The sequence below is a fragment of the Cyprinodon tularosa genome, unplaced genomic scaffold (assembly GCF_016077235.1).
Source record: "Cyprinodon tularosa strain WSP-4 unplaced genomic scaffold, ASM1607723v1 ctg346, whole genome shotgun sequence".
NCBI classification, from domain to species: Eukaryota; Metazoa; Chordata; class Actinopteri; order Cyprinodontiformes; family Cyprinodontidae; genus Cyprinodon; species Cyprinodon tularosa.
The window spans coordinates 601,659-625,210 of record NW_024039059.1 but is presented as its reverse complement, the minus strand read 5'-3'; the positions used below and the strand labels follow the sequence as shown (position 1 = coordinate 625,210).

The 23,552-nt window shown below is 38.5% G+C and overlaps 1 protein-coding gene across 2 annotated transcripts in view; it reads right to left on the bottom strand.

Annotated features, from left to right (window-relative positions):
- Nucleotides 1-23,552, bottom strand: part of LOC119789754 (plexin-A1-like) — a 384,280-nt gene that overhangs the window by 90,452 nt on the left and 270,276 nt on the right. For both annotated transcript variants that reach the window (XM_038294813.1, XM_038294814.1), the window contains exons 11-12: nucleotides 15,650-15,746; nucleotides 6,942-7,165 (exon numbers count right to left, since the gene is read on the bottom strand). In XM_038294813.1, coding sequence (XP_038150741.1) covers nucleotides 6,942-7,165; nucleotides 15,650-15,746 — 321 coding nt within the window. The remainder of the gene's footprint in view (nucleotides 1-6,941; nucleotides 7,166-15,649; nucleotides 15,747-23,552) is intronic.

Sequence of the window (23,552 nt, the reverse complement as noted above, 5' to 3'; positions counted from 1 at the left end):
TTCAGCTATAGATCTTTAAACCTAGATAGACCTGAAAAAGGAGGGATTTTAAATCTGGTCAACCTTTCCTGTACTCATTTTGTAATATTTTTTAAAATTTCCAGTTGAAAAATCAATTAAGAATTTTCCCAGTTAGATTTAGTTCAGATTAACACGTAAAACGTCCTTTAGTTTTAAAGAATTCACCATCTGACCAGGCTCCCATAGATTTTTGAAGAGGAACAGAAAATAAAACAGTCAAAAAGCTTGATTTTTAAGGCTATTTTAACATAATTACATCTGGAGGGTGAGATGTGTGCGTTACAAACAGATTGGTCTCGTTTGCAAACTCAAAATTACAGGCGTCATACTGTGTATTACAGGTTTGATTTTATTTTTTTTTTTTTGGTCTCAGCCATTTGAAAACCTCTCAGTGACAAAAGTGAAATTACCATAGAGCTGACATATGTGTCAAATCTATTTTAACAGTGTTCAGGTGCTATTACATAAACAGTTTCTTTGATTTCTGTTCAGAAAAGGGTAAACGACTTATCAGTTTGATACAGAATCGAATCTTTTATTAGAATTGCTAAAAACAAACTCATATCTAGCAGTAGATAAAAAAAAAAGATTCCGTAGAAAATAAATGCTTGAATAATTTAAATAAATTAATAATTTATTTCTTTAACAAGCTAAACTTTTCCCATCAGTTGCTTTTGAAATAAGAAAATAGTCAAACATATGGATAGATAAGCCTTTAGAAACAACTATCACCAGCCAGTTATTGACTATGTTTTCCTAGAGCTGAAAAACCGCTCTGTTATAGCTAATCTCTGTGGAGAGCAGAGCAGAAAATATTTCCTGGCAGCAAAACGCTACAGAACATTTGCTGAAGTCCATAGACAGACATCTATCATGTTTATAAGATAAATATTCCCACCAATGACCGAATAATGAGGAAAATAATGATGACATCTGTATGTTGAGGTGCAGAAAAAGGATTCTGTCTATTTAAAAAACCACACGCAATAAATCGAGTGAACAAAACTAAAATACCAAAGATGCAGGCAGCGAAAGCTCAGTCTGGCAATGGAAAAATCTGCTCAGTGTTTGGAAGCTGACTCACTTTGGAACCTCAGGCGCCAGCAGAGCCTCAGCACTCTGGTTCCACAAACACAATAGCTGGTAAACACTGACCAGAACGAGTAGCCATCAAGCCCTAGGGTGCAATATGGACAATGTAAGAGTGTGGAAATGGGGCTTCAGATAGGTTTAAAAGAAAGACTTGGTGACACCACAAAACCCAACATCAGCAAGCCACCAAACCCTGGGATATATAAACACTGGCATGGCCTCAGACAGAGAGGCAACAGAGGAAAAGAATGGCTGTTAAAGAGCTTACCACCATTATCCCAGAGGAGAAGGCAGGTAGAAAAGACTAAAAGGAGACCTTCTAGCTTAGCATGAATAACATATGATAGTAACAAAACCATGGTACAATGCCTTTAAGATCTTCACCATATCCTGTACAGGTGTAAGGGATACAGGTATACTAGATTTCATGCTAATCTAAGTTATCATTAGCAATCTAAAGGTGTAAAAACACCAGAATGTCTGATTTACATCCAAAGTCTATAAGAGACAGCATGCAGTTTTGAGTGTTGGATTAGCGAGTCTTGCATTATCAGGACCAGCATGTTTACAGTATTTACAGGGTTCCTACAGCATAAGGCAAGTTAAATTCAAGACTTTTTAAGACTTTTTAATGCCACTTGAAATACAAAATTAAGATCAAATTCACAAGAAACACAAGAAAAACCTGCTTGCGACAACTTAACCCAAAGGTTTATTATAACATAAACCAATGCACTAATGTTTCAAATTTTGAAAAACTTCCCATACAGGAAGAAAGCTAAAAACACACAAATGAGAGATATATTTGAACAAATATTTAACTGAATTCACAAAGTTTGTTTTAGAAGGGAACAAAACAAATCAGTTTTAAAGCCACAACATAACCAGTGCTAAGTCTGTTTTGCAGTAATTTTTCTTTGTATCGTTTTCTATGTTTGATTTGGTGATAAGTGGAGGCGTTGCAGAGAGAAGGGTGGAACTAAACCGACAAATACCGGCTGTTTCTCAGTAACTCGATTTTGACGCTTTGTGTTTTGTGCTTTGAATGTGCGACTTCTCTGCCTTAATTCCCATCGTTCCGAGCTTGAATGACTTCTTGCACAAAACACACTGTGCCTCATGTATGTTCCCTGGTTTTAGCCATGGAGAAAACTCGTTACATTTACACTTGCTCATATTTTCCATACAAATAGTAAATGGTGCATCTCCCAAATGTCCCGGAACCAACAACGCTTTTATTGGTTCCGCTATCTGGACGGAACCAATAATGGCAAGCCATTTTTTTTTTTTTATAAAAAGAAAAATGTCAATTTTAACGTTTTATTTAGATTACAAAAATAAATCGTAATAAAAATAATCCTATTTATGATGTTTTAAAAAATAAGACCTATGAAAGACTGATTTAAGACAGTTTAATACAAATTAAGGCCCTAATTTTATTTTGAAGAATTCAATGCCTTTTAAGACTTTTTAAGGACCCGCGGGAACCCTGATTTAGGCATTCAGAGTGGTCTGAACTTTTGCAGCTGGATGCTAAGCTTTAAACAATCCTAAGTAATTGCTTCTACAGTTCATGGCTGTTAGCATAAAACTAAAAACAAACAACAAAAAAATATATATAAAGGACTTTATAGGTTTTGCACAATTTATGTACAAGTAAGACTGTTCTGATCATTACTACTAATACAATTTTAGTGTATTTTTTCTACCAAGTTACAGTAAATTTCAGCTACAGTTCGTAAAGAAAATAGCTATTGAGTGGCTTTGATGGGATTTATTGAAGCAAAAATGACATCCTGTAAAAAAAAAAGATTCATACAGTAGTATCCATTCAACATTCTCCCGCTTTTTTTGATAGGACCTTGGCTGGTCCCCTACAATTCCTTTTTAAGCATCAATATTTGCACTAAAATATTCTTTCCTGTCATGATTTGCCGACATTAAGATCTAGAGAGAAGCGTTATCTCCCTGGCCAGACCCTTTAATTATGTGAAAGGGTTGAGTCAGACAAAAAAAATATGCACACCGAGAAGAAGGAGGTGACTCCAGTGGCTGGAAGTTGGACGGGATTTCGCTGGGAGATGCAGGGAAGTGGACTGCCATTTGACTAGGAAGCGCCATTTTGAATGGCTGCTACTGTAAAATGGTTACAAAATCATGTGGTCAGAAGAGTCAAAACAAAGGTGAAATCACACCCCGTGCATCAGTATAATAATGCAACATTCAGACCGCAAGCGCTAGAAGCAGCAGAGGCAGCTAGTTTACATGCAAAGTCAATGGTTAACACACATGAAGGCGCAGCAAACGGTCCTGCAGCAGGTTGCAGCTGAAACAGTGTGTCATGAGCTTCTGAGCATCTGACGCACTTCGGAAACAGCAGCAGCTGCTAGAGTTGGAAAAATTGAACTTTTGCTGCTCGACATGCTACATCAACCAATCAGGGAAGCTGATCTGGGAGCTTGCAGGGAGACAGACACAACACTGCTGATGCAGATCACTGTGATCAGTCCTCTCAAACAGCTTAAATAATACCTAAATTAACTTAAAATGTAGAAGCCTGCCAGCAAAATATATTTCATTTTATTATTCTTGTGACTGCAGTTTGGATTACGTGAAAAATGCCTTCCAGCCGCCGTGAACAGTAGCAGAAAACTGCAAAGAGGCGCCCGGGACAAAGACTGCTGTTGAACAGGCTTCCTAGCGACAAAGCATCGCCGCTGTACTGGAGTCTGAGTGGCTCTGACAGCGAAATAATATTTGAAGGCAAGATTGTAAATTTTCTTACTTAAAAAATATTAAATTACATTTTACCCACTGATCGCACAAATAGAACTGCCATTTTCACAAGAAAATAAAGGGTAGCTCCTCCCAATGCACATCAGACCCACTTTTCTATTAAGTATATCTAAAAAAAATAGAAATAAAAACACAACATTATGCACTAACTTTGAGGGTAAACTGGACCATGTAGGTGCTGAAAACAGAACCAAACATACCTGTTTGCTTTTTTATATCATAGAAAATAAATGTAATATATTTTTAATTTCTTTTCATTTTTTTAAATCACAACAAGACCAGTGTGAAAAAACCCACAATTGGAGCCTTTTTGAAGTGACTATGAAGACACATTTCTCCAAAATAAAAATTACTTTATATAATTCAAAATCCGGATCAGTAGAACCCAAAATCAAATCAGCTTTGACATCTGTTTCCTTAGCTTAGCTTTTACCAGCACTGATGTAGAAACCTTGAATATCACTTTGTGGTCATGATGCTTTTATAGTTTTCCTGTGGTCATAACCAAATATTGCTAAAGCCATAATAACTAGGCAGAGACTTCCAATTAGTTTGCCGTCTGGCCACAACATACACATATTTTGTTTGTATGCGTTTCCTTGTTGGGCGTAATGTTAGCCACTGATAATAATCAGTTTTAAAAAGTTGGTGCTGTTTAGGTCATACATTGGAGCCAACACTTACTGGCTCAGATATTCTAAAGCCGTACATCCAAACATCTGGAAACTAATTCTGTTTACACGCCTAAGCTCTGCACATGTTGGAGGCTGCTTATGCCAATGCTTTATGAGACCTACACTAAGCAGCTAATTTCCATATCTTCACAATGTTTAGGAATCCTTTAAAAAATTCATCAATCCTGATTGTGGTTACGGATTACATCGTTAATGAAGCCAGATCTAAGCTGGGCAAGGACAAACCTGTTGGAAACGTTCCAGTGGACTGCTTTTTTTTCTCCCTGTAATGTCGCTCACCAACAAACCAAAAACATACATGGCAGAGGTAATAACTAGTTATAAAAAAGACAATTTTATTTGTGTAATCTTAATGAACATGTGTTACAAAATATACAAATCTCAAAATGTGAAAATTACACTAAAAATATAACAATAAAATATATAAAAAAGCCTTTTATTTAGAAATGATAATAGCCATTTTGGCCAAGACTACCATGGGGAAGACTGCTGACTCAGCTTATGTCCAGAGGACAGACATTAAAACCCTCCACAAGAAGGAAGAGCTATACAGTAAAAGGTCATAGCTGGTTGCTTACAAAGTGCTCTATCCAAGCATAACTGTAGTGAAAAGTGCACCAGCAACAAGGAAAACTACATCCTTGAAAGTATTGTCAAAATTGTCATTGACTAAATCCATCCGAGGATTAGGGGGAGCTTCACAAAAAGCATGCAAAATATGAAGTCAGTGCATCTATAGTCACAATGCAGAGCTGAATCCTAGCCAGGGCCCAATGGGCCAAAATGGATGGAGTTAGATTGTTTTCCATAATCTAGTCTATTAAAAAGATAAGTATGCCTTTTCTTCCTTGAGTTTTTAAAAATTATGCATTTACAAATAAAGTCGCCCCTCATTCTTTGCTACAGGGCTGCAGCTTTCTTATCAGTAAAAGTGATTGTAAAGCTGCTATATTGGTGAAAAGTGTGACGCTTTGATAAAAGGAAGCAATTTTATGATTCAGTCAGAAACTTGACGGCCAGTAATTTTTTCTTTCTCATTTCAACTTCTTTGTCTTGTTTTATGAGGCCTTACTGAAAGTCATAACAGTGACAAAGGCAGGGAAGAAAACAAACCCCAAAACGAGAATTCCATAAAAACTGATTTCTCTGAGTGTTGCTTAAAAATAAACCTGAAAGATGGTGAAAAAAATATAGATGAAAAAAAGAAATCAAGCCAAAACAAAGTTTTTCATGAGGCTGGTTCCAGAGGAGCGGTTTGATGTAACCGTGTGTAATCTGTGCCAAGGGCAGGCACAAGGTCCCAACTAATATGAGCGTTATAATAGCAGCACATTAAAATAGAGCAGCTTTCATTCTGGGTTCAGGACACGTAGGGCTTTTGTGACCACAGGGACTTCAACAAAGGGAGCTGATGCAACGTCCTTTCAAGATTTCCAGGCCTTGGATCTCCACAGGTGACATTACAATCTTCATGAGCCGACAAGACAAAGATGTGGTGCTCAGAAAGAGATGTGACGCTTTTCAGGGGAATTTAGAATTTAATCACTGTAGCCATTGTGTGCTGGATTTAGGTCATTATGTGTTTTATAAATTTCTTCTTTGTTTGCTTTAATAAATGCATTCTACATAAAAAGATATTAAGAAAATTTGAGGAAAAAGTTTGGTTTTCTTTTTCTTCTTTTTTTTACTTGCAGACATTCATTGTATTGATCAAACATTCAACAGAGTCACTGCCTGAGAAAGAAACGGTTTCTAGGCTGTGTAAAAACTGCTGCGTAGCACGTTCCTGAAGGTGGAGGTCTACACAATTTATATCCAGGATGTATGGGTTTTGCAGAGATGTTAGCTGCCCTTGGCATGACCTTTGACCTGTCCAAGTCCTAGAAAGAGGGTAGGTCCCCCTGATAATCCCCTCTGCAGACATAATGTCCATTACAGTTTGGACCTGTCCTGTTTTGTAGAGGAGCTACAACCGCATTGTGTTGGATGTGTCTGGTTAAAGACTGAATGATAACAGAGCAGAGCATTTATCTAAAGCAGTTGTTTTCCCACAAACCTATTAATTAGGAATTAAGTGAAACCAGGTGTGCTAAAGCAGAGCAACATCATAAACCTATCATTGCAGCGTGTTTTGAGGAACAGAGTTGATAAACACTGATCTAAAATAACGAAACATTGCAGCATCTTAAGCAAACCTATCACTCATGTTATAATCGACAGTTTACCCACACAAATATCCTCTTGATAACTCACTTAACACCATGTGTCATTTATAAACCAGTGGCTTCATCTACATGCAGCCATGAAAAACATATGTAAACACCCATGCTGCCTTACCTTAGTGATCTTGGGGTGAGTGCAGCGGCTGTTTCCAGATGTGGCATGCATCCACCCCCCACCTTCAGCCAGCTGCAGAGGAAGGTTGGAGTTTCCACCGACCGTACACTCCTGCCGCAGGGAGCACTTCTTCTCTTGGACGCACCAACCGCATTCAAACCTGGGGTCAGCTTTCAGGCACATGCCGCAGCTGTCCCGTAATGCCCTGCACTTGTACAGGTGGGCTGGATGACAGGAAGACAGGAGAAAAGAAAAATATAAAGACATGCAGGATGTGTAGAGGAACTGCAAGCTTTAAAAAAACATCCATGTGAGACTTTTTTTGAAGAACATTTATGAGCAGTGGAAGAGAGACTGCTTAGCATGGCCCATATTTGGCTATCACAGGTTTTCTAACATATTATATATATGTGTGTCTTGTAAAAAAAAGAAAATAAATAAACACTGGAATAAGTTAACATATGTTTTTTGAAGTTTGTATGTCAATGCATTTATAGAATAATTGAATCTGCAAAAACAAAAAAGCAAAACTGTATATCAAAATCTCATGTAAACCTAAACTGAAAGTTAAGAAAAGCCAACCCGAGTTAGACTTGGTCACCATGTGATCTGTTGCTACTATGTGGAAGAAATTCAGCACCTCTGGAACAAACAGTTTGGTAGATGACAGTGGGGGGTGTCTGGCACCTGGGCTCAGGGGTAGACAAAAATTTAAAACAATCCACTGGACTTGGTTTCCAAGTTTAAAGACATGTCAGGAATAGCGTTGAGATCAAGGTTTTTACACAGTAGACCAACAAAACCTTGTTTTTGTTTTGAAAGCATGCAAATTGGAAGAGACGAAGGGGTCCACCCAAAAAACTTAGAATGCAGCTATTGAGCCTTTTTGGTATCATAACAGCCCCACAGGAAAGTGGAGGACCTTGTCTATTCAGCCAGTCAAACAATCACCTTTAACAACCAACCTTTCAGACATTTAGATGGGTATGGGGTATTGCAGTCTAACAAAAGTGGCAAAAGGACCACCATTGCTAATGGGTGGACCATTCGTCTGTTCCGATTTGCATGTTTTCAAAACAAAAACAACACTTTGTTAGGCTACTGTATAAAACCTCAAACTCATCGCTATTCCTGACATTTTGAATTGAAAAAGCTTCCTGGATGGGAAGCAAAACATCTTCAAACTTGGAAGCCAAGTCCAGTGGATTGTTTTTAATTTTTTTGGAGTAGACTAAGGTGCAATAGATAGGTGTCCACCGGTGCAGCCATGTTTGTTTTGCTTCAGGCTGACACTGCATTTCTTTGGTTCAAAACATTTCTGTACTTGAGCAATGCATCCATTGGGTTCTGGCAAAATGTATTTTAAGGAGTTTGTTATTTGACAAATCCCGTGGCATTTAATCTTGCTTGCAAACTAAGTTGCCATTCGCAGAAGCCCCAAAACAGACAAAGAAAGGTTGCAGAAGATTCTCATTGTAGGAGGAAAATTCATATTTTTGAAGAATGTTTGTGTTTTCATCATCTCCGATTTATACTAATCAATGTGTACTTAACCTCACTGATAAGCAGCACATAATAGTACTGCTATATTTAACAACTGGAAATATTGGTTAATTTTCAAAAGGCGAGTTCTTGTTTTTATTTCCACTCACGCTGATATAAAGTGGGAAGCGGCTGTTCCAACCATTGCATTTACAAATTCTCTCAAGTGGTGCACGACTTTACACGAGTGAATAAAGTGAATGTGATTGGTTGTTTATCAAGGGGGCGAGATAGTTTTGGTGGAAGATTCGCAAGTAAGTTTGGTTGTGGCTGGATAGTCAGAAGCATCTTGCTAACCAATTAGCAACTTAGTGCTAGTAGGTTCCTGATGGGAAATCACATTGGGACCAAGTAGCACTAAATTGGTGACTTAGAAACGACACTTTCAAGGAACGCTATGGACAGCGGTAACATGCAAGAGGAGGAGAGTTTTGTGTCGGAGGTCGTGGATGAGCATCCTCCATCATACATTTTTGTATTTAAAGGAGGAAAGTGGAGACAAAATTGTTGTGGAAGAGGACACCAGGGTGGCAGAGGCTTGGTTTGGTATAGAAGGCTTACAGCCGTACATGTTTGAGCCCTTGCCTCGCAACGCTGCCAGTTCTGTTAGCTCTACGCCTGCTGAAGACACAGACGTCCATCCCCGTGAACACTGGGACGGAACTCAAAGATAAAGTAAATAATTCTTATTTCTTATTTCAACCGTTGCGTATATTAGCTGCGACATATGAATCAAGTTGCTATGACCGGAAAAATTTGATTGGCCAATAACGTGAGATTAACGCTATGTGGTTTAATGGTACAATTTTCCAAGTAGGTGAAATGGAATCTGCTACGGCACTCTTGCTGTCTGTGTACGCCACAGGTCGGTATCGCGTGTGTCTGTGTGTGTGTGTGTGTGTGTGTGTGTGTGTGGGTGGATGGGTGTGTGTGTGTTCTCATTTTTGTTAAGAGGCTGAAAAGTAACTTTCTAGAGCATAGACTACCTCCATCTAGTGATGTCGGTCTATTGATTTTGATGTATTGATTGAAAATTGTTCATTATTACCTTGGTTAATTGACATCTAATGTTAACTCTACTGCATTTTATAGCAGTAGGGTAAAATGCTTGTCTTTGTTCAAAAGACTGTATTAATTGTAAAGACTGTCTTTTACATCAGCATGTTTTCAGGGCCTTTTTTTGGCTACACATTTGTTATTTTTTGCTACATGCCTCCCCATCTTCTTGCCATATGTTTCTATGGCATAAATCAGTGTCTGTGACCTGTTCTCATTTAAAAAAAAGAACATTAGCACAAACCTAGCCTGTATGTATTTTTTGTATGTCATCGAGAGTATTTAAATGATTTTCAATCAGAAATGAAATGTGTGATTAAAATGCGATTAATCGTAAGTTAACTTTGGCATTGATGCGATTAATCGCGATTAAAAAAATTTAATCGATTGACAGCACTAATATATATATATATATATATATATATATATATATATATATATATATATATATACATATATAACTGTGTTAGACAGAAAGATTCGACATTCAGATATGACTTCCCTATGAAAGATGGCAATTTTAGGAAGTCACTTCTAGAGGTATAATTCAATAGGTAATGTCTTCTAATGCTAAAAGGGGACTGCATAGCTACATTGAAAAGCTGCCCAAAGAAACTGAAAGCTGCACTGATGCAGCAGACTGGAGAAATGAATTAAAAATACAAAAATGAATGAACAAATAGATAATAAATGAAATAAAACCTCCAGCACCTTAGGAGCCGAGTGGGAGATGAAAAGAAGCCGGGAAGAGGGGGAGGACAAATTTGAGCTCCGCTTGTTAACAAAACAGCAACAAGGGTTGTTATGAATTCAAATATGATGTGACCCCTCCAGAGGGCCCAGAGAAGCAGAGGCAGATACAGTGGGAGAGGTGGAAAGAAAACCAGACAGAGAGACCTCGAATAACAGGGGAGGAGGGTTAGTCGTCAGTAGAGCGAAGAGAGGAGAGAGACGCATCCAAACAAGCAGCGAAAAGCAGCAGTGGATGCTTCGGTTTCCTGGCTTTGCTATAATCTGCAAATTGGAATCACAATTATCTCGGTTAATGCAACATAGTCAGCACCTGCAGGCAGATATTTTTTTTCCACCAGATAAAAAAGATCTGAGGTTGTGAAGAAAAGAAGCAGAGCCTATGGAAGGATCTCCTCATTCAGCAGACATACGGCGGCTGGACTTCAAAGTGAGCTTCTCCTGTTTCCATCTGCCTCACTCGGCCCTCAGCTCGGCCTAATCTGATTAGTTATGGCTAAGCTTAAAAGTAGTGCGACACTAATTAATCTGGACCAAATGAATGATTTAATTAACGTTAACATCTCCACTTTACACCAGGGCAAAACCGGGCCTGCTCCGAGCGCCTCTGCCTCGGAAAGGATAACACAGCTCTGGTTCAGAGAGAAAGAGACGGGGAAGGATTGAGGAGGGATTAACAGAGGATGGAGAGAGGAGGAGGAGGAGTGAAGGAGGAGAGGCCCTTTATGAGATATGTATGAGTGAGTACAATTTCATAAAGGCATGTTTTCAAAGATTAAAAAACCTTTAACATTAATTATTGCATGAATTTAAAAGATAACAATGGGAATAATGTGGTGTGGAAAGAAAAATAATCTCTTATAATCTCCTCTTTAACTCAGAGCTCACAGGTGTGAACTGAGCTCATTTGCAGAATATCAATAGTGTGTTGTAACAAAGCCAGGGGATTAGGCAGCAGAAATTAAAATGGGGGGTGTTCAAAATGTTTACATTTTTACACAAATATGTGATTATTCGACTTTAGATTCAGTCTTCTTGACAAAACATCTACTTTCAGATGTCCTATAGGGTTTTGAACTTCGACCTTTGTAGCACAAGACAAAGGTCATATTTTGCAGAGGGGTTACAGAGCAAGATATGTATTTCTTTTTAAAGAAAAATCCTTGATCAAAAATCAAGTAGGGTTACGTTTTATGGATAGATTAAGCGTAATTTAAACCTTTGGGTCACAGTTTCTAATAGTGTGTTAAACATGGAAAGAAAAGAAGACGCTTAACACTAAGAAATGGGGCTGTAGTAGATTCATTAATGGGGGTTGTTTAAGAACAAAAATGTTTCCTTCCTTTTTCTTTTTTAGAAATAGAGAATAAAGGAACGACTGACACATGGAAGAAGGGAAGGAGACAGAAAGAAAGAGTAAAGAGCAGGGAATTAATGGGTAAAGAATGGAAGGAATGAAGAACAAAGATAGGATAAAAAACAAGAAAAGAATGACACAAGAAGGTAGGAAGGAGAAACTGAGGACACAGAGAAAGAAAATATAAAACAGGAGACAAATTGCAAGGTAATAAAAATGGAGGAAGGGATATAAGAACGGGATGGAGGAATTATACAAGAAAGGTGGGACAAAGAGATAGAGGGGAGAAAATGTGAATAGAAGACAAAGATGTGAAGGTAAAGACAACATCTACATAGAACAGAACATGCTTGAGAGAAAAAGGAGAATGGAAAGAGGAAAGGACAGAAAAAATGAAGAAACTAAGAAAGCAAGGAAGGAAAAAAGGAAAAACAAAACAAAGGGAGGACACCAGCCTTAGAATAAAGCAAATTAATCTACTGTGGATAAAAAAAACACATTTAATATTTTTTCCCCCCCAGATTTATTCAGACCTGGAAATTGCCAACATTGAAATCCATACTTTTTCCAGGGCATGAGAACCTTTAATGTCAAACGTGCATCTAAATAATTAAATTCTGTGCTAATGTGATTAGAACATTTTGAGAATTGGTTGTTTCGCCATCAGCATAGATCCATCTGCTTGATTAACTACAAAAATAACTTCATGCTTAATCCCCACCGAGGATTGCTTACAATGTAGAGAAATCTGAAGCATTTTAAGCAAAAAGAAATGCCTTATAAATAGGTAAAATGTTAGAAGGAGTATTCCTACTGTACACAGATTTCCTATGGTTTTGCTTTTCATTACTTCTGCACCGTATGCTTCATTATTAGGCTAATGAGTATTTTGACAATGTAATCATTGTTTTGCACATTTTCTAACTAACCTGGAAAATCCCTCATGGATTTGAATATAGCAGGTGATTCCTATCTGTGTAATGAGGGAGGGTGTGGCCTAACAAAATTAACACTACATATGAAGGTGTACATATTTTTAAGCTAAAAGAGTAAATAAAGTGACCTAACTGACCCAAGAAAGTAACTTAAAGGGGTGCATCACTCCTTAAATACTGTTATGGAGGGCATGATCCGGACAGAGCAGAACAGTATCACTGGTTCCATTCATCCTAGTCAGGTCCAGTCCAGGCCTTCACAGTGCCACCACCATGGGGAACTCTTAATGGTATTTTTTATTGTTTTTCAGATAAAATGGGGTTGGGATGGACTGGCGACCTGTCCAGGGTTTACCGCGCCTCTCGCCCGCAGACAGCTGGAGATAGGCACCAGCACCCCTCATGACCCCAGCTGAGATGAAGCGTGACAGAAATGGATGCACGGTTGATTTAAAGCAGATGTTAGAAATGCATGGCTTTCAAAAGTTACTTTTTTGTTCTATTAGTCTAAAAAAAAAAAATCACCAAGTCTCTGGAATCATTAAGAATCTCTGATAAATACCAAACTGTCCTGTTTGATGTTTTAGTTGAGCAGAGATTTTCTAAGTCTCTGTCTAATCATTGAAGCATGAACTCTGACCCTAGTTAACCCTATAATACCAAATGTATCATATTTGATACATACCGTTTCTGAAATGTTTTGCATCTGACACCTTTTGCATAATTTCTTGGTAAAAACTTTGCTCAAAAAAGACTTATCACATAGTAATAAATTATTAATATAAAAAATGTATTTCTGTTTTTTCTTTTTACATATTTTCTTAAAAGGGAAAATAAGGAATTCAAACCAAAAAAAAGTAATTTTCTGTTTTATTTTATTCTTGGACCAGGCTTTAAAGGGTTATGGTGAGCGAAGCCAAGAGTTTTCAGATGTTCAGGGTTCTGTTGCGATTTCCTCAAGAAGTCAATGATATTCTCTCTCTATATATGTTCTCTATATATTCTAAATTGATAGGAAGGTTTCAAGGTTTCCCTGTTGGTGGATAATGGCTTTCATTGTGGTTCTCTGGAGACCTAAAGCTTGTAAATGTTTTATTTTGTTTTGTTTTATTATCCAACTATAATGATTTTGAAACTGAATCAAAAGCCTCTGGTCTTCTTGTAATGCTTGAAACGTTTTAAACTTTTCCAGAGGACTTGCTGGGGCCAAGTCAGGTGTTGCTCATTACTCTCCTGATGTGGCCTCTTTTTTCTCTTAGGCTTGTACATTGGTTACAAGAATTAATTTCCTTAAAACTTCCTTTGAAGGAGGTTCATTTCTGTGCTGAATGGGAAAAGGCAAATTCTCAGTCCTCCTCCTCAGCTAAGATGATTTATCATGTCTGTTTAAAGGGCTTTCTTTATTCTTCAAATTTAAACCTCTCCCTTGTCCTTAACTCTGTGTCCATTGTCCATGAAATGCAGGTGGACCTGAAGATTTTCAAACAGTAATAGAAGTCCAGTTTCTTCAATTCAGTTTTTTATGAGAATCAGCATTTTTTATTTATTTCTAAATTTTATTAGCTCAGAGCATTGTGTGCTCTTTGCTGACTTTTTTATTGCCTACTTCATGTTGCCAGACAGGTTCTATGTGAGTAATGTCTTGATTCTACTGTCACGGTTGGGTGGGGGTTTTTGAGGACCCAAATGCAGAGATCATGAGGCAGAGGTGAGGACAAGGGACCAAAAAAACCAGAAAACTTCAGGGGGAAACTCACGTGTAGAGCCAGAGATGAGGATCGAGCAAGGACTGAGTGACTGCAGGGGTGGTGTATATAAGGGGAACAGAATAAAGGATGGGCTAATGAGCTGAATATGGAGCAGGTGTGAGTGGAACTAACTAGAAGGAAGCCAAGGGGAAAAGAAACAAGCACAAGGGGTTAACTGAGAGAAACTAAATATGATGGAACTCCCAAATATAATGGAAAATAAACCAAAGATCAACAAAACAGAACAACTGATAACTGAAAACTAAAACCTCAGAGTCCCAAAATGGTGGATGCGGCCTGCGAAGATGTTCAAAAACTTTTGGATAATTATTTAATTATTGATTATATTCACTTAATTTGTTTGGATAGACTTATCCTGAAATGAAACCCCCTATTGAAAAAAGTTCTTTCTGTTTTAAATGTGTGAACAAAAAGGCAAAACCTCTGTAATAACTGTGAATTCTGCATATCTAGTCTGTTAACCAAACCGCCCATCTCCCATGTATTAAAATTAGGTCAAGCATAATGCAATCAGAAGTGATGAAAATCTTCTTGCGTGTTATTTTAGGAGGGGAAAAAGCAGAAGTTAACAGATTAGAAATGCTTAGTTAATTCGCATGCTTTCAGAAAATACGACTATTTGACACGGTGGAGAGCAAGACTTGCATTATCTTGTGTAATGGGACGTCTAAAACCATTAGCCTCCGCCTCCCAGTGTATTACACTTGATGAAGAATTTACAATTGGTAATTGTTTTCCACTTCATGCGCAAATAGTGATTAAAATAATAAATACCATCCCTCTGTGTCGCTTCTGGTTTTTTCCTTTATCATCCCTTTTATTCACATCTACCCCCTGCCATTACACAGTGCATTCATCAACCTGTCATACACCCAATGCTGCTCTGTTTCTCTCCATCCTGTTGGCTTCCCTATTTGTTTATCTTCCTGTCTAACATCTATCCCTATTAATTTCAGTGTTGGGTTTTTTGTTATCATCACTATCCATCAATCACTCCTTCCGCTCTTCCTTTATCCCCGAGACGAGAATAGTGATTTTCCTAAACAAACGCCACACTTTCACCTTTCTCGCTGATGGCTGTCAAACATGAAATTACAGAGTTCCGATGAAAGGGGGGAATCTTTACGTGCCACTGTTGTCTCGACAAAACTTTATCCCAGGCAAACAAGCTTGAAGGAAGGAAGGAAGGAAGGAAGGAAGGAAGGAAGGAAGGAAGGAAGGAAGGAAGGAAGGAAGGAAGGAAGGAAGGAAGGAAGGAAGGAAGGAAGGAAGGAAGGAAGGAAGGATTCATCTTTTTACCTTGGATGTTGAAGGGATTGTCGATGACAAAGTTCCCGTTCCACACCACAGAGAGGTCAACCGGCAGGTCGCTGATACCGCTGCCCTCATAGTCGTACTGCGAAAGAAAAACAGACACCAAGTGTGAGAGAGAAATTGGTGATTCATAATAGGATTCAATGCAAATTGGGAACTGTGGGAGAAATTGTTTCATTTGCATAGTGATTCAGCCAAGGCCGTTCTTCGCAGAAGCCCAGGAACACACGCATGCATAAATCCAAATCTTCCAAAACAGACATATTTCATAACCACACTGAAAATATGGGTTACAGCTGAATGGGCTCAGAGAAATGGAAACTGGGGTGAGGAGGAGAGGGACTGAGGATGGAGGGAGATAAGACAGGGTGGTTGACAAGGAGAAGATAGGGAAAGGGATGAGGTGTGGAGGCGGTCAGAGGACTGAAGGCAGCCAGAAATCGAACAGTGACGTCTGTGTGAAAGGGACCTTAGTCATTTAAGCATAAGCTAAGTGGTGGGATGAGGAGGAAAAGACAGATAAGATGCAGAGGAGAGGAAAGTGAAATAGGCATTTCCAATTTGCTCACTGACACGCAGAATTTGGTAGATGGAGCTTGACCATCCCATGTGGGACAAACAATCACACACGTACACTCCTGATACAGCTTGAAAACCCTGGATTTGTTGTTGTTTTTTATACTGAACTAGTCCATAGCCTTCATTACAATAAGTAAGATTTATTTTAATTGAAATGCTAAGAAAGTGTCTGTTAGCATCTGTTTGTTCTCTGTTTGACATTCAATATTTTCAGTTTCTAAAGCCAGAGGGAGATTATTGAAAGATGATTGAAAAACCTGGGAGTATAAAGTAAAATTGTAAGTTTTGTTTAATTAAGTATTTGAAATGATTTCTTTTTAAACAGTCTGAGTCTTTTTTTTTAAACATGGATGCTTCAGCATTGATCCAAATAGCTGTTTGTATTGACAATAAGCTTATGGACTTATTCATAGAAAGCTAAAGACCATAATGAGCTGCTTTCAACACTATGGTGGGAATGATTACTTTACTATATTTTTGTTATGTTTTAACTGATGATCTGATATCTTTATTAGTTTTTAGTCTCCGAGGTATCCAAGCCCACCCTTCCATAAAGTCTATCACAAATCCACCGATATCTTAAAGATTTATAGTTTATAGGGTTGATAGTAATTTTGATCCTGCACACAAACAAAGCACATTCGCTTCTTTACTAGGTAAACCCATTACTTGTTAACTAAAAATTGCAAATCAGATCCCATGACAGCACCTCTAATGATTTAGGTTATGTATGTTTATGAGTCAACCTGCTGAAGTTTAAACTGAGCATTAAAATGCAAAACAAAAAAATTAATTAAAATACTTTTAAATATAGCATGGTTGTTCCTGGTCTGACCACGAGCACCTTAGCAGCTGGCTATCTCAAGTGGTAAGTCATCCGTCCTGCAAACGGGAAGCCTGGGTTTGTATCCCAGCTGAGGGGAATGAGCTGCCAGTGTGGGTCCTTAGGCAAGACCCTTCATGCTAATGCATGCTTTGGGGAGTGGTGGCCTAGCGGTTAGGGCATTGTGCTTGGAATCCCGGGGTTCTGAATTTGAGCCCCACTCCCAAAGACTGCCACTCTGGATCTCTGAGCAAAGACCCTTAACCCACACACTGCTCCCTGGATGCCGCACAATTGCAGCCAGCTGCTCCCCAAGGGGGTGGGTTAAATGCAGAGAGTCAATTTCGTTGCCCTGTACTTGTGACAATGTAATGACTATAAAAAAGCTGGAAAATACTGAACTACAGGGATTTTGGAGCAAATAGGAGTTTTGGTTTGCTGAAATCAGTCTGGAATAGATAATATATCCAGGGAGCAGCAGTTGTGTCGACTGGAATACCTTGATGACATGAGAGGTCAGAGGAGAACGGGCTTTCTAATTTAAAAGGATAGTAGTGACCAGTTTCCTGGAGAGAAATATCAGCTGTGCTGCTGCTATCAACACCTTTGTTTAGATGTGCCTGTTTTTCAGTCTGGTTCTCTCTCTCTTCATCCTCTGACACGAGAGCTTGGCTTGGAGCTCGTCTGCCTGGCTGTGTGTTTCCTGGATGGGGCCGCCTTTTACAGTTGCTGTTTGTATCTCTGCTTCTATTTCCTTGAACCCCAGTCGGCCTCTCCACTGTCGCTACAAGCATGCTTAGTGTGAGGGATTGCATCCGAGTCAATGAGTCGATGCAATCAACTGGTTTTCCTTAGATAGAAAACTTTGAATCAATTTGACTATATGATCTGGTTGAATTGTAAAGTGCCTTCAGATGACATGTGTTGTGAATTGGCGCTATATAAATAAACTGAATTGAATTGAAATTGAATTGACACAAATAACCTCCCACTGCAAAACGGGTATGCAGGATACCATCTCTAAATGCTCAACACATCGAACCTTAGGGCAGGAAAGATACAACTATAATTCCAGTCTACTAAGAACTGGAAACTGCAATATTTGGGAAATAATTGTATTCTATGTTAAAACAACACAGTAAAAATAATTTAGGCTGTTTAGTTTAAAAACATTTTAATTAAATATGGTCCCACGGATGTCAATGCATTCTTGAGAAATTAAGTATGCTAGTTCTTGTAGTGCTAGCTCCGTCCAACCAAAACAGGAAAAGATTGACATTAAACATATGCGGTTCTAATCAAAGAGTTGAAGTCGACAATGTAAAAATCAAAAGAGGTAATGAAAATGAGGAGGAACAATGATGATGAGGGTAGAGTTGGCTGGAAAAGCTGGTGTTTTAGTAAGCATTTTATGCTTAAATTTAAACTTCTAAGCAACATTTGGACATATTGCAAACTCATGGTCATGTCTGTCTTATTTAAACCAAAGTGCTCCTGTCTTGGGATGAGTACTTCAAATAGGATTTTGCATCGTGTCACAAAGCTAAAACCATCTGAAACTGGTTTCTTGGACATAACAATCAGCTCACTATACGCCAACGGCCTAGACGGTCACCGCATGTTAATCCAAAGTGTTTCTGAAGATGAAATTTGCTCTATGACTGTGAGGTAAAAAGCCAGAAGCAGCGGCATAATGCCATCACATCAATACGGATATAAAATTCTTAGAAAAGCCAGAACTGAACTTGACAACACTTTACTTTTTTTCCTCAGTCAAGGCAAGCACATTTTTTTCCCTTTGGGAACCATGGGAGAAATAGTTTTAGTGTCAAATTAAAAAGCAAGTAATTTGTTTCACTTCCTTTCTTTAGCTTTGACTACATTTGTAACCTGAGGGGGGAAAAATGGGTAAGAGGGTCTGGCATCTTATGATTTTATGAAGTTGATGAAGCCGTTTAATAATAATAATAACTTTATTGATCTCAAATTGGAGAAATTTACTCTGCTCAGGGACCAAGAGTGGAGGTTGTGGGGATCGAATTGGGTACTTGCAACCTTCTCAGTGCACAAGCACACTGTTCTAACCACTAGGCCGACACTCCCCCATTATCTCTCCATTTGACCCATCCCCTTGGGGAGCAGTGGGCTGCCAGTGTGCGGCACCCGGGGAGCAGTGTGGGGGTTAAAGGTCTTGCTCAGGGACTCAGAGTGCAGGCTGTGGGGATCTAACCGGGTACTTGCACTTGCAGGGTACCTTCCTTCATAAACAATAGTTAATAGCAGAGGGTGGTTTCGGTCCACAGAGCTCTGGGTTATGGGCCCAGCACACTTCCGCTTCACCACCTTGCTATGGACTTCCATCTTCTAAACAAGAGAGTTGAGTTTTGCTAAAACATAATTTAATAAGATAAAACAAAGAAAGAAAAAATAAACCGAGGCAGCAGCAAAGAAAAGAGAAACACTGAGTCATTGTAAGGATTCACTGTGGGAAGTGTGGCCTTCTGTTCAGACATGAAAGAGATGAGACGACTACTGAGGAAAAAAACCACAGGATTATGGAAGGTCAACGTCTTCTAAAGAGAAGGATTTAACAAAACACAAAGGAGTGGCTGATTAAACTTGTTCCATCCCACTAGTGCAGCGTGACCGTGATCCATCACACACTTGGTAGGCTGTTGACATTATTAGAATCACTTTTACATCCCACCGGTTAACGATGTGTGTACGGTAGCCCAGCAAGACCACAGGAGTCACATACACTCCTCCTCCATTTTTGTGGCATGGCCCCCATTAAACTTTAAGGGTTTCAACTTGTCTGCCATCACCGAAACACTGGCTGAGCTTGTTCCCCCCTGTCAGTCCCTGCCCACCATGCTGGCCACCGCATCATGCTTTATTCATACTGTCACATGGTCTTAAATGCTGACACAAGCCACACTGTGACACCGAGTTGCTCTGAGCGTCATCCGCTGTCTAACTCACTTTCCGTAGGGAATCAACAGAAAAGCCGTACACTAGTTTTAATGAAGAAAAACAAGATAAGCAGAGGGAAACAGAGGAAGGAGAGCAGCAAAAATACAGAAATATCACCAAAATCACATAAATAGAGGTACATGCTGGAAGATGAATGGAACTATATGAAGCTAATATCAGTCTTAATTCTTTGTTGTGAAGTATTTCTCAATAAAGTGAATATTAATGACACATTCACCTGATTTTAGATTTACAGAAACATTTGCTGATGATGTTTCTGTCTAAATGACAGTGACAGATCATACTGTTCTAGTTGTCATTGCTATACAGATGTATAAATATTAGTTCAATCCTGTGTGTTTAGTGTTTCAGTTCATTCTTGCATTTTTTTTGTTTGTGTATTTTGATTTATTGGCTTACAGTAGATCAGTGTCTGACGTCTTGCTACTGGATTTTAGTTTATTTCTGTCTTGTCCTTTTGAAGTAATCATTTATCTATCCTCATTCTTCCCGTGGCTTCTTCCATAACTCTTTCTACAGCTCTTATTAACTTATCGGGTTCAATATCATTTTTCCCCCTCAATTGTGATAAAAACTAGTAGTTTATCTCCTTAACATAACTCTAGTCTGTTTTATTTATGTCCTATTTTTCTTACCTCCATGTTCCTGGTTTCTTTTGGATTGGTTGTAAAAAAAAAATAATAAAATAAAAACAAAATCTTCATAAAAAAAAAATTTGTCATGTCAATGAGTTCCTTTACAACCTTTACCCTTTTTGTGAATCTGCATGAACTGCTCATAGATCAGTATGTGCCTAAAGATTTTTCATGCAAATTTTATTTGCTGTATTGTTGAGATACCAAAGAGTTCAGATCCTGATTATCATGTAAATTTGATTGACATGTGCTTCTTTTCTGACCTTTTTTTCAGAAAAAAAAAGGATTTGCCACCAGAGGACATTTTGCCCAAACCAGGTTTTGTTTCCTCTGTCAGAGGGATGGCTTTGTGATTGTATGTTGGTTTAGCAAAGAGTCAAAATGGCACATCACTGGAGAGACATTGCAAAATAAGAGTGTACTCACAAAGTAGAATATTAATAGCAACATCAACCATAGGTAGAGAAAACATAAACTTTATTTTTTTGGAGGAAAAAACCCTTGTAAAGATTTAGCCATGTTCAAGAACCCGTCATCATTAGTTTTGATAATGTGAGGGCTTGATAAGTAGAATAGACAGGAAGATTTTTTTTTTGTTATTCGTAAATAGATCATATTTTACAGTCATTTTACAGCTAAACATTAATCTTATTATGTTTTTCTATAAGTTGCAAATGACTCTGGTGCAGCTGCGGTGGTGATTACAGAGTGGGCACTGCAAGAAACCCAAATCAATAAAATCAATATTTACACTCAAACCAGCCATGATGCAGTTCAGACGCAGTTAGCGAGGTCGTGCGGCTAACAAAGGTTACCCCAAGAAGGAAGTCTCGCTGGATGCCGCAGCAGTCTCCATCAAGCCAAACAGACAGAAAAAAGTCCAGGTGAATTTTAGAATAAAATCAACCAACCTGACCAGAAAAAAACAAAAACAAAATGGCAAACAGACACATAAGGAAAGGAAGGACCCAAATGAGGAATAAAATGGATATTTATCTGCAGGGATAAAAAGTTTTGACCTAGAACCATCAGAAAGAGTGTGAACCCATGGGAACTTCTTATCTCTGGAGCGCTGTTTCTGCCGCCGGCTCTATAACAGCACAGCAGCTGCAAAGCGCGCAGTAAAGAACTTTCTTTGAACTCATTTGAAACAAAATGCTTTTTAAGCCTATAATTAATACAATGTTCAAAACTATACATCAAACTTTTTGAGGTTTTTTTTTTCTGGGATTTGCCAAAATCTGTCTAAATTTAATTAAAAAAAATCTCATTACATTTGCTAAAATAACTCCAGTTCTACTTCTCATTTTTAAAGTTTCACTGAATTGAGATTAATATCATAGAAATCAATTGGACCTGGTCATCAAAATTCTAAACTGTATCGATGAAGTTAAGGTAAAACTTAGCTATGCTAGATATAAATACGACACATTTCTGACAAGTAATGGCCAAGGATTTAAGAAATGGAGAGCTTTGGTCCAAATCAGAGACCAGATCAAGATTTTACTGAGAATGAGGTTGGACTTGAAATAGACCTTACATTAAAAGAAGCCCTTTCAACATCTTACAGCTGAAAGTCAGAACTGGGACAAAAGTTCCAAAGACTGATATCAAAGACTAACAGATAGCTTCAAAAAGTGTCTGACCAAGTTATTTTTTTTATCTGAGTTTTTATGGCACTAGTGGCTGGTTTTATAGAGCGTAGGCTGACAGGAAAGTGGAGAGACATACAGGAAAGGCCCACTGGCCAGATTTGAACCAAGGCTGCCAGTGTCAAGGACTAAGGCCACCATACATGGGTCATGTGCACTAACCACTGCACCACCAAAGCAAGCCCTGACCAACTTATTTTAGCCAAAGCGTGTACGAGTAGCTACCATGGGACAGAGTGTCCAACTTTTTTACCTAGAATATGCATTTGTTTTCCAAATTTACACCTTTTAGAGATGAAAAATGAGCTCTAACATATATATCAAGACTCATTTAGAAAAGGCTTTTTGAGAGAACTGAATATCCAATTTTGTTTGATTTATTGTGTGTGAGACTTTTAAAATGGCTGCATTATGGCACAGATTGTACCAAGAAGGTTCTGTGTTTGATTCTCAGCCCGGGGTCTTTCTGCATGGAGTTTGCATGTACTCCCTGAGCATATGTGGGTTCTCTCCGGGTACTCCAGCATCCTCCTGCAGTCCAAAAACAGGACTGCTAGGTAAATTGGCATCTCTAAATTCTCCTTAAGTGTGAGTCTGTCTCCATGGTTGCATGTCTTTGTGTGTCTCTGTGTTTCCCTGCGACAGACTGACTGTCCAGGGTGTAACCTGCCTTTCGCCCATAGACTACCACAGATTGGCACTACCCTACCACGACCCTGATGGAATAAGCGCAGGAAGATGGATGGATGGACTTTTTACATATGATACTAGGCTTAAAACTTGCGCCTCAAATTATCCTGAGCCATCCCTTTAGTTATGCTTCTATAGGCTTAAGCTGCTTGAGGACATTAAGTCCACTTTTCTTTATTCTGCTACATTCTATGTTTTTTATTTTTTTCAATTCTGCATTATATTTTAGTTTAACCCATACATTTATGTTCTCTGGCATTTCTTGTCATAGTAGCTTCATCTGGTCTCATTCTGTTTGCCTGTGACACCATCCTAGAAAGACATACCAGTATATCAACTGCAGCCATCTACACCTTGGTAATTGATGATTAAGTTGAGCCTGTTTTTCATTGCTTGGTCCTGTTCCTCTCCTAGAGATAGCTAAGGGATCAGCTTTTACTGTGACCAACTGTATGCACTTCATTTCATACTTTTAGGGATTAGAACTGACTCAGTGCTGATCTGCTTAACATATT